Source organism: Excalfactoria chinensis, chromosome 3 (assembly GCF_039878825.1).
Source record: "Excalfactoria chinensis isolate bCotChi1 chromosome 3, bCotChi1.hap2, whole genome shotgun sequence".
NCBI lineage: Eukaryota > Metazoa > Chordata > Aves > Galliformes > Phasianidae > Excalfactoria > Excalfactoria chinensis.
The window spans coordinates 44,445,552-44,458,318 of NC_092827.1; the positions used below are offsets into that span (position 1 = coordinate 44,445,552).

General features: G+C 37.1%; 1 protein-coding gene across 1 annotated transcript in view; it reads right to left on the bottom strand.

Annotated features, from left to right (window-relative positions):
- FRK (fyn related Src family tyrosine kinase) overlaps window positions 1-7,545 on the bottom strand; it is a 39,479-nt gene extending 31,934 nt beyond the window's left edge. The window contains exons 1-2 of the mRNA XM_072331888.1: window positions 7,435-7,545; window positions 7,121-7,374 (exon numbers count right to left, since the gene is read on the bottom strand). Coding sequence (XP_072187989.1) covers window positions 7,121-7,374; window positions 7,435-7,545 — 365 coding nt within the window. The remainder of the gene's footprint in view (window positions 1-7,120; window positions 7,375-7,434) is intronic.
- Between the last annotated feature and the right edge of the window lie 5,222 nt (window positions 7,546-12,767).

The following is a 12,767-nucleotide window of genomic DNA, read 5'->3' on the forward strand; positions in this document are numbered from 1 at the left end:
ACTTTCCAACTTCTGAAATGGACACCAACACATTCACAGAATCACAGAATGGCTGAGGCTGGAAGATACTTCTGGTCCAACCCTCTGCTCACGTGAGGACACCTAGAACATGTTCCACTGAACTACTTCGAGGCGGCTTTTAAATGTCTCCAAGGAGACTCCACAACTTCTATAGGAATCTTGTTCCAGTTCTCTGTCATCCTCACGGTATAGAAGTGCTTCCTCGTGTTCAGAGGGAGCCTCCCAAGCTTCAGTTCATATCTTCATGCCTCCTATTTTGTAGCTGGGCATCACTGAGAAGAGTCTGACCCCATCCGCTTGATAGCTTCTCTTCATTTACTAGTACACACTGATCAGATCCCCCCAAAGTTTTCTCTTTTCCAGGCTCACCCACTCCATGCTCACAGCCCTGCCCTTTTTCACCAAAGATTTCCAATGCCCCCTCTAGGTAAAAGTGTGTTTACTGCAAAAAGTCATCGTGCCTCTGAGACAGAGCCTTCAGGTTAACAAACTATCACAACTTTAGCTCAGTAATGAAGGGGAATTGACTATTAAAGTTTGTTCCCAGTAGTGCTTTTGTACCTGGATAAGGACTTCATTTCATTTTAAACTTGTTCTAAAACACCTGTCTTTGGAATAAATGAAAGGGTACCATCATCATAATGGGCATTGTCTTGGGCTTTTTGTGTGAGATATAGCCACATAGTTGCTTTAAAAAAACAACCACCAATCAAAAAACAAAAAAGGTATTCCTCAGGCCCTATTTTCAAAATAGCATTATAAATCCTTGCATCGGTGCTAGTGTGTCTGCACATTTGTTAACATATACCTGAACAAAAGTACTGATATACAGTTGTAATATTCCCTAAATGTATCAATAACTCTGCTATTCATAATAAACTTGAACAAAGCTGAAACCATGAGGTAGCCTTAAAGTTAAAATGGTACAGAGAACACTAATAGCATCAATTGATTAAACATTAAGGGAAACTCAAAAGCACAAGAAAATTTGCCATCATACATTCACTTAAAACATTACTGCCTTGAAAAGCACTGAATTGATTTTTTTTTTTTTTTCGAAAATAATTCTTGAAAAATTATTTTCTCTTCAAACAAAGAAAATTATTGCAGCACAGAAGTAAAAGAGAAGCCTTCAAGAAACAAAAAGACCCCTACGGCTGTTAATGATGCTGATGTTATCTGTCCAAAGATTTTGTGCATTCATACAGGTACATACTTCCACACCCTATTGCCAGTAGCAGACTTCTGTGATCTTTCAGTTAAATTTCCAGTGGAGAATGATCAGATCACTCACTTTCCAAGGGCAATCAGAAAAGAGCTATGCAGAATTCATTGCTCTGTTTTTCTATTTTCATTGATTAAGATAAGTGTACAAAATACATTTTAATCTAGTTTAAGTGATAAAAAGAATAAATTTGTTCATGATCAATATTTTGTTTGATCTTCTGAAGAAAAACAAACAAACAAACAAACCTATTTCCTGATTGTCCTCAGCATATCTGGAGAACTGAAAACTGCAAAGATGCCAGTTTCCATTCTTATTTCTTGTTACTTTTATGTCTTTCATATTCAGTATGAAGGTGTTAACCTGAACGTCAGCACTTAAGAACTCCCATGAAGAATAAGTTTCTTAACTAAGGGGCTTAATTGCTTATTTGTCCAGTTCTAATACAAGATGTTCTTACATATGCTTCATAGAATATTATTTGAACAACACTGCATATTGATCTTTCTCTTAACATGCATAAGTAAGTAAGTAGTAAACATGAAATAGTATTTTGTCTTATTTTAATATCACCCAATAAATTCTTCCTTTGCTATGTGGACTTTACTTGAATGACTTGAAAAGGAGTAAAATATTGTATTACAAATAAATATATGAAACATGAACAATTACACATTTTCTATTAATCTATTTTTTAAAAATGCACTAGTAAATTTTGAATTATCTAACTCAGTCTACTGGGAGGCTGCATCTTCAATATAATGTTTGCAAGAGGCATCTCCGTTCAACTATAAGATAATAGCATGACACATTCTGGTCTAATTTCTGTTATCTTCAGTAAGATCCAAGATGATCTTAACAGTAAACTCTCATAGTAAATAAGTGACGTCTGCAGAACAGGCTGACTCATGAGCATTATGATATACAGAAACCGACAGGTGTGGCTTGTAAAGGAATGGGCAGGTGAACCTCACAGTGTTACTTCCTTTCATGCCTCATCAGTTTTGAGAGCATGTTGGTGAGGTTTGTTGGTTTTTTTTTGAGTCATTCCACACTAAAAAATTACCAGATGGAGAAGAAAAGCCAAAAACACGTTTAGGAATGTAAAACTTTCTGTAGAGATGAGAAATGTTTTTTTTTTCCTTTGGTTGGTTGTTTTTTGCTTTCTTGACTTTTTTTTTTTTTTTTTTTTTTTTTTTTAATAGCTTCTTCTTTATCTCCAAACAGAAATAAAGAGCTCTACAGTGTCAACAACTATGCCTTTGCTAAATAGACTTGACATTAGGTCCATAATTAGACAAAGCAGTAATATACCCTCTAACGTTGCTTATATAAACATTCCAAACTTTGCTGAAGTACAAAAGGCAAAAAAAACAACAAAAAAAGTGGGCAGGATTGTGCACTTTTTGTAAGATCCCTTCTGAAACAGAAAAACTAGTATAGAGGCGTCACTGGTTGCACCTCTTAGGGTATCTTGTATGCTTTTATGACTTAATCTGTTCAGTACAGAGTACAGCTCCCACACATGTAAGGAAAGTCCCAGTCTTCTATAACCAACAGTGCTTTTCACTTATTACAAAACAGTTCTTCACAGAGATATCTGACCTAGATAGTTTAAAACCAGTATAGCTTTAGGACTTAGTCCGGCTGAGATTCTAGTTACTATTTTTCTCTCCTAAACACGTTCAGAGATCAGTAAGCTCCACACAGCTCTGTGCTTTGTTACGCAAACAACTGCCAAAGACAACTATAGGGAAAACAATAATGGTTGTACAATACCTGGAGAATGTTTTTACTAACAACATCACACAAAATCAACAAATCTAGGCTAGATCACACAACATCTATTTCTACTGAATCTGAAGGGAAAAAACCCATCAAACAAGACTGTTAAGTTCTTCTGACTGAGATACTGTCTATGTTTTTCAAAGATGTGCTTCAAGGGCCATGTGGGTTTCATGATGCCATAAAAAGACAAACTCCCTACTTTTTTCAGTTTTTCAGGATATTGTTTCAGGTCTAGACATGATTCACTGTCAAATCTTTTACAACATGGTAATAGAAACTACTGTATACTAATCATAATGCTTAAGGTAGATCCTAATTTCAAATAAAGATAAGGTAGGAAAGAATTTCTTCATTTCTCCATTTTAACAGACCATGTTATATATTTATATTATGATACTGACAGGAAGAAGGTGGCCTAAACTGGATAAATTTGTATAAATTGCTCATCTACAAAGCCAGAAACCTTTTGATCTTTTTGAGCACTGATATATCTTTTCTGCATTTCACACAGACATGTGAATACTGCTGACACTTGATAAAATCTGACGTTGCATACTTCTGTGAGCAGTCTCCTTCAGGTAGTTAAGAAAAAAGCAGAGCTGAAGATGTTTGAGATAGGCTTGAAGATAGCATGGCAATTTTGAGACAAGACCAATGAAGATAATTAATAAAATTCAGTGTCTTGTTCCAGTATTAAATTGATTAAGTAAGTAAGTTCAAGAAAAGCACTTGAAAACACTCAAAGATTCAAAACTCTGGATAGATATTTCAGATGCTCTAACATGTGGTGAAGAAAATGCTGAAAGCATAATCTGGCTTTGCCTTTATCCCCAAGATGTTTTGCATGGTCTTAAGAGCATCAGTCTTCTGTACATTCTGCACATGTGCACACAGAAGCACATATATATGTAGTATGTTCAAGTGAATACGTGAAATACATTCACTGAAAGAGAAGTCTGAATTCTTTACAAACTGATATACCGCCATTGCCATTATTTAAAATAAATGCATATTTTGGTGATAAACTATCTTTTTCTACCAAAAGCTGGATAAGAATAGCTTTCATGCATAATGTGACTGCTTCTGAGAACATGAGAAATATAACACATATAACTTAAACACCTGTTAATGAACACAGAATCATAGAACCATACAATCATTAAGATTTTAAAAGACCTTTAAGATCATCTAGTCCAACTGTCCACATACTGATGCTGCTCACTAACACGTTCCTTAGTCCCACAGATTTTACAAGTCCATTTCAGTGCTACGGTTACTGCTGTTTCTCATGGTGTCTTCAAGAATTTATATGGTAATACAGAAAGGACTTTTATGAGAGTGACAGAGTGAGAGCACACTGAAACCACGGAGGATCACATTTGGATTTCTGAATTGTCTGGCAAAATCTAAGCTTTCACTTCAAAAACAGCCCCTAGCCACTGTAGTTGTAAATGCTACTTTGAAAAATGACCCACATGTATGAAAGGAACCCCAGAAGCCTGAATTTGCAGGAAGTTTGAAACAGATCAGCACAGTGAATGATTTCCTGCTCATACATAGTAATTCAGACTACACCAATGTATGAAACAGTTAAAGTCAAGTCATGGAAAGAAAGGAATTACAGAGACTGACAAAAATAACCTATAAATCACTTTTGCTTTCAAAGGGTAGTATAGAAACTCACTGTGGAATTGACTGGCAAGGTTTTGTTGATTAGGTCAAGGACTCAGATTCCACTAGCTGAGAAGTATCAGTACATGAAACCTCTCTGAACGGAGGAATGATTCTGAAATTAGTAAACATTAGAAGTAATTGTGGTGCTCTTCTTTGACCTAATCTAGTAGGAATTTGCATGAATCTACTTCCCTTAGTAAGTTATTATATCAGTAACGTTGGGCAATATTATATCAGTAATATATGGAATGAACTTGACTTTCAATAAGCAGTCATCAGGTCCATCAGGAATAGAAGGTGAGAGGGAGCCCCTTCTAAGTACGCTCCATCGTTCCTCCATACAAGAGAATTCATATCACTCCAAGATTTTTCTTCTTTAATATATGATTTTTCTTCATTAAAATTAACTGTCCAGCTGGACTGCATTTGCTGCACATAACTATTGGCACTATGTCTTTTTCTTGTTTAGTTAAAACAAGTGGCAGTAATAAAATAAGGGCAGATGAATGTGTTGCTATGGTTCCTGTTTACAGAACAAAATAACAGAAGGAGCACAGAGAAAGTACAGTCACACTCTTTGCCAAGGAAAGAATCCCATTTCAGTAAGAAGACAAAATTGTCTGCTATTGCACTTGAAGGGAACAAGCAAACTTCTACCAAGAGGGACAACACAAAATCAAATGCATTTACCAATCCCTAACTAGTTCTGCTATACAGATTATGTCAAAATGTTAATTTAAAAGGAGTAGCTTTACTTTTATCTTAATAATCTTGATGTCTATAGGCAAAATTGAAATGCCACGGGCAGGGCCTTGTCTAGGGCAGCCCTGCCCGTGGCATTTCAATTTTGCCTGGTTAATCTCTTAAAATGCCATCACAAATATTGTTCTTACTGTTTCAATAGGATAATAGAGGTGTGAAATACATGGTATGGGTGAAATGGAGGTCATGGAGGAACCTGTAGCAAGAACTATTCCAAATAGATACAAGTCTAAAAATCATAACCATGAAGGTGAAAAGCTTGGCTCTAACCAAACTGGTCAGACTTCATCTTTGCCTTGTTTGAGCTGGGGTGACTGACTCAAGCACTCAAATCAGAGGCCCTTTTCAATTTGAGTTAGCTTACGAATATACGAAATGGTATCTGTATGGGTTGACAGGAGACAGTGTTGCATACTTATTTTTGTTGAAGGTCACTGCAACCAACTGACTTAGAAGAAAATTTGAGAGAAAACAGCAGGTCTAGCCAGAATTGTTTTGGTATGAAATTAAAAACTTGTTAAATACTTTGGAGGAATTACTTTGGATAGCTGTAAAAGCTCTCCATTCCTCCTGTTCACTATTCTGAAAATATGGAGTGGAAAAAAACCCCACAAAAACAAACAACTACAGAAATCAACTGAGCAATTGCATAAAACTTTTATCATAACTTAGTAATGATTATTAAAGAGAGTAAGGTATATAAAAAAGTATAAGAAAATAAAATTGATTCTACATACAGAAGAAAACAACAACAACAACAACAACAACAACAACAACAACAACAAAGAAACCATGGTTATGCAGTCGAGCACTTTACACAATTTAACTCCACATATGATACTGAAGATACAAAATGATAAGAGGAAGCCTAAAAGCTGAGATTCTGTTGTGTAACTGAGGAAAATTACTTTCAAAGTATTAACTGCAAGTGGCAATCTTAGATGAGCTGTAATAAAACTACTTCTTGAAAGAGAGCAAAGGCCAAGGTGAGTTGAATTAGAGCCTACCATTATTTCTGTAGTGGTTCAGAAAATGTCTTCCCTGCAGATTAATTTCTGCAATTGGAAGAATTCTTTTGAACGTGACCACTGAAAGTGTCTGCCTGAATATAGAAATAGCACAGCTGGTCAGCCTACAAAAATTAAGGTCTTCAGGTTTCAGAGAACTGTTACAGGGGTTTGAACCATGATTGCACACGGCAACAGACTCACCTATCATTTGTAAGAATATTTAACGTGGAACTTCCTGAAACTGTTAATTGATAACTCTGCAACTGGTTAGGTTGAGGGCTGTTTGGGTCAAGGGTCATATATTGAAAGCATCTGGTCCACAACTGGTAATACACAAATAACAGTAGGAACCGGCACAGTGGTATCCAGCCTGAATATTGCCAAATGCATCTTCATTGGGGTATATGTTATTTAAAATACTGCAAATCCCTCAACACCCTGTCTTTTAGCATTAATTTTCTTTCAACCACAATGTCCTTTCCTTGCACACACAGACTCAAATTCTCACTGGTAGGACTACTGGACATTTATTGCTACAATATACTACTACTCAAAAAAAGAAAATACCTCAATTGATTGCTCCAAACCCACTTAACCCAACAGAAAAAATGCTGTGGTGTGTGTTACATGGGTTACTCACGGCTCAGCTTCAATGCTCTGTACAGCAGCTACGTAGTTTGCAGGGATGTAGCCCTGGAGCTTGCGGCCAGGAAAGACTGACCCTTCTGGCAGGAGGAGCTTAGCATACCACCAGCCCTCATGGGATGCGTCCAGCACTTCAAGCTTATCCCCAGCTTGGAAGCTCAAGTCATCCTCTGTGCGAGCCTCATAGCTGAAGAGTGCCACAAAATTGCAAGTGCTCCCCAAATGCTGGCCAGGCAGTGGAGGTAAGGGCTTCCCTTTTGTCTTATTCACTTTGTCCTTCTCTCCTGCCAGTGAGTCAATCCTTACCACAGCAGGGTTGGCAAAGACCTGGCCAACATCCTGCTCATCTTCTTTCTCTGAGAATAAGCAAGGAATATAGGGCTCCAAACAGGTGCAGTACTTCTGACAAAAGTTTCCCATTCTGTTTCCTTGTGCCTTCCTGCTGCTCCTCTTCTTTCACTTTTCACAGCTGAAATATCCTTGAAGCAATTTTGGCCCCATAAAATCTTAGCATTTTGCAGGATTTCTTTCCTTATTCCTCCTTTGGCACAAGATAAAACTGTTTGTGGCACAGCTGGAAGTTCGTCTCCGAGCAATGCTGAGAACTCATTCAGGCAGCTCCTGATTCAGAAGTGAAACCTGGGAATTCAAGCGTGAGAGCAGAAGTGGAGGGAATTTCTGACTTCCTCCTTGGAACAGGAAAGCAGCACACAAGCTGCCTTCGGGCTGAACTTTTGGAACAACAGAAGAACATGGATCTTCCTCTGACACAGCAAAAATACATTCAGAAAATCTAATCTGTTCTGGGGAGTCTTCTCAGCTCTTTATGCTTGTGATGGGGTTTTCTTATCTCTTTGGTAATGATTAACCGAGCTGACCTGCGTGTCTCCTCAGCCTCCAGCATGGGCAGTCTGATTATTTCTTTTTACTTCCTGGTCTGCACTGGCTTCTGTTCACAGAGCAGCCTATGCCCGCCCAGGGACTTCACCTGGAGCACACCTGCTGCTTCTGTACTCTTACACACCCACTCCCTTTATTTATTTATTTAGTTATTTATTTAATCTGCATTTGGAACTTTTTATGAGGGGGAAAAAAAAAATAATAATAATTTTACTACATACTTTATTCTGTATTTTGAGGAAACAAAGTCACAAGCCACTTGCTCTAGATGGATGGCTAATTATACTAGCAACATAGAAAAATAATATCTGTTTTCCAGCCAGTGAGCAAGCTAGCAGAAAGTAAGTTAACCAGTATGTTTCCTTTCCTAATGCACACGTCAAGTGTCAAACAAAGAGCACATAGGTGTCTGCTTGCTGCTGTGGCAAAGCAGCCTGGGGAGCAATCTGCCACATTTCAGCCATGCAGAGCAGGCTGCTGAAAATCACCAGCCAGGGGTGCATGTAGTGCTTGGGGGGAGGCTATGAAGCACAGAGGACAGCCCATCTATATCACATGCTGGCATTTCAGTGAGAGGTCAAATAAAACCCACCCACTTACCCATAGCTTCCTGGTGATAAAGAACTTGGTTTCATCGATTCTTCTTTTTTTTCCTTTGGTCAGGAAGCACAGAATCATAGATTAGCTTAGGTTGGAGGGGACCTTAAATATCACCTGCAAACTGCTCCAGCACAGCACCATCATTTGTCATTTGTTTCTAACATCTAACCTAAATCTACCCTGTTTTACTTTAAAACCATCCCTCCTTGTCCTATCACTATCTACCCACATTAAAAAGTTGGTCCCCCTCCTGCTTGTAAGCTCCCTTGAAGTACTGGAAGGCTGTGATGAGGTCTCCCCAAGCCTACTCTTCTCCAGTCTTTCTTGATAGAAGAGGTGCTCCAGACCTCTGATCATCTGGACTTGCTCTAGCAGCTTCCCATCCTTCCTGTACTGGGTGCCCCAGGCCTGGATGAAGTACTCAGGAGGGAAGAGAAGAAGGGGACAATTGCTTCTGTCCCCCTACTGGCCACCCCTCTTTTGATGCAGCCCTAGATACTGTTGGTCTTCTGGACTGTAAGCATGCACCACTGGCTCATGCCCAGATTTTCATCCTTCAAATAATAATTGGTGATGGAGTAATTGGTGTCTTCCTAAATTATTCACACATGACCCTTAGCTCCATTTAGAGTTCCTGACTTCCACTGCTTTACTTTACAAGAAAAAAGATTAAAATAAATAAATAAATAACATGTAGAGCAAAGCTGCTGTTTTCCACTGTGTCTTCCAGTCCATTCATTAAATGAGGAGACAACTGGTGCAGACAGAAGCCTAGTGACGGAGCAGGGACTGCTGGCTGACTGGAAGAAATCTCTCCTGAAAGCTTATTACTGTCAGGAGCATCTCCACTAGAGAGTGATGATGAACTTCTTTCTCTCTCCTCTTCTGCAGTGGTGCCAAGGAAATTGCATAAAGGAAAATGGGCCATACACTTTAAGTGTTCCCTAAACCTCATAATCTGTTGATAACTATTTGGGCCTGATCCAAAGGTTGGCATACTGTTTTTTTCTGGTTATGGAAATCATATATAGTTTATGAAATACCACTGGAGATTATTTTTAATCATTACCCAGATCAGTAAGAATATATACATATATATCCAAGAGATATTTACTTCTCATAAGTGTTGTGGAGAATACCCAATATCAGGAAAGGCCTGTGTTGGAAAAAAACAAACAGTGTAAAACCTGTCTTCATTTGCCTAAATTCAATGAAATCAGAGAAGTCAGAAATGATGAATTGACTAATCTCTGTTTATCCAGTTTGATCGTTAAAGAGATTTTTATTTTTATTTTTTTTTTCTTTTCCTGTAATGTTTCACGGTTCTTGCAACACAAGTTTTAATCTGTCAAAGATTTTGCACACATGCTTACTGGACAGAGCCCTTTCATAACGCCAATGAAGCCACCTGCATGCACAGAATCAATCTCATGCACATCTGTTTCTAGGAGCAAGACCCATCCTTACACTCAAGTACCAATATACATTCACATTAGAAATCATACTGCTTTCATTGAGACCACCCATATAAATAAATACAACTATAGCTAGAATGAGGCCTAAGTCTACAAACATTTGTATATATGATTATCTTATCTCGGACAAGGTCTAGCATTAAATAAATCTCTCCCAGTTTATGGCCTTTTAAAAACTAGGAAGAATTTTGCTGAAAGGGATCAATAATTTTAAATGAAAATTACTTTCTTCCTCAACCAACGCTTCAGAATCAGTTCTATTTATGAAACACATAGATTTTAATGGGATTCATTAATCAGGTTAAAAACTCCAGAAGAGAGAAAGAGAGAGAATAATGGGACTGCTGAGAACTTCTGAGCAGATTTCAGAGCTGATGTAGGGCAGCATTGTGCTGTTTCATACTGGCTGATCTGTGGTGGCCACACTGGGGTGTTGCCTGTGCAAAAGCCTTTGTTTCCATCCTAGTGATTTTATTAAGAATTCTCTTCATTTCTGAAAATAAAGAAGTACTCTTCGTGTTTTAGAGACTATATAATTTTATCACAAGTAAGAAAAATTATGAACGTACAGTAAAAATGTTCTTGCTGGTTTTACTGAAAAAATACAATCTGATACATCCCATAATCTTAATGTTCATGCTCACAGTTTTGGAACAAATTAGGATAATATATGATTATCCTCAGTATAAACTATTGTCTGAGTCCTGTGCACTGTTATCACATATAATTTCACAGGATAATATTTGCAGCACCTATCTTGGGGTCAAACAGATCTGTATTATTTACTGATCTTCTGAATATTTACCTAATCCATTTTGGAGGCTGACTGTCAGACCAGAAATTGTCTAAATGAATAAGCTACTGGCTGTAAATTACTGTGAAAGTCTTAACCAGATATGTGAAGAATTTTATTAGCAGGAATGTTCTGAGAACACAAGAGTCTCACCTCATTCTTATAACCAACAGTAACTATAGACAATGATGAATTTATTAGGACTAAAATGACACATTTATAGACTGGGTACTAAAATTTATTATTCTGCTCCCTATACTGATATATATTAAAAGCTCATTAATATCATAAGTATTTTCTTGAATATGCAACACCTTAAAACAAAGATGAGTTATTAATAATCTGCATATTACAAGATTATACAAACTTCAATTAAGTAGTACATTTCTCCATCAAATTGCCTAGCTGCCCAGAGAGGTTGCGGAATCTCCTTCTATAGAGATATTGAAGACCTGTGTGGACGTCCAGCTGTGTGACCTATTGTATAGTATCCACTTTAGAGGGGGGGGGGGGGGGGGGGAAAGGGGCTGACTTGTTGATCTCTTGAGTTCCCTTCCAACCTCTGCAATTCTGCAATTCTGTGAATTATGTCATTTGCCATTATAGTAGATCTCGTTGTTCCATTAAGAAAAAAAAAGCGTATTCTGATGCTGTAAGTTTGGGGATGACAGATATCTGAAACTACTTTTTGTATTCTGTAAGTCACTTACAAAGACCCAGATAAGTAAGACTCTTGCAAGCAGCTTCACCCCTGCATGAAGGATTAATTTTCAGTCTTCTGAATACATTAAATCAAATTCTAATTAACTTAAGCCAATATTCCTTAGGCCTAGTTTATTGTACAAAACAATAATGTTTAAACACAGCAGTGAAACATATTTCTCTTGGTCACATGAATGGACAGAAAAATACGTGCTAATATGATGTGTTTTAGTAAGCCTAGTAGAAACTTAACCTGAACCACATTAACTGAAGTGCTCTTGGAATGAGATAGTGCCGTATATGAATTAAGGCATCAAACAGAGTTGTATTAAATAAATACAAATAAAACCTGAATCCATGATATTTCAAAAGGCTTGTTTTAATAGAATTTTTATTTGTACATCATGTCTTCAAAAATCATTTTGTATTAGTTTTCATTACAGATATTTCCTACACTTATTGAACTCATAGAATCATAAAATCATAAAATTTTAAGTTCTCTGCATGGAACTATTGGTTTAATTATGTAATACCTTGAGGATTTAGGAAAAAATGAACCCTCCTGTGTCTCATAAACATGGAGCTCTATACTTCAGAGACAAGAATTAAACTTCACCAAGTTCTAGGCTTTGGTACTGTTGACACATCCTGTTTCAAACAAATCTCCTATGCTATGCAGCGAAGAATTACAGTCAGATATGCACTCTCTACTGGGGAAAATGAATATTCAAGGGTTATGTCACCCATCAATTTTGTGAAAAAATATGAGTCAGTTTAAACAGGAAACTGAAAATGAGAGCTTTTTGTCCTGTTAATAACATGAGGTCACAACAGAAGCAGATATTTTCATCTTAAATTGTTTCACATTTTGTATACACAAACAAACCTCCACGCTGAAAACTGAAGAATAAAGATATAAAACACAGAATCTGGAATTAAATAGAATATGGAACTATTGCTCATAGCATTTCTTCTTATATTACATAACCTTTTTTCTAGTCAATATTTATGCTGATGCATTAATATGTGTTAATCTAAACATTTGCCACAAAATAACTACTGCAGAAAAAAGTATCTTCTAATGCACGATGATAAAGCAAACTGAATGTCCCAGCCAAGGGAAATATTCGAATAATGTGATTAAAGAAATCGGAAGAAAAGCCAATACATAC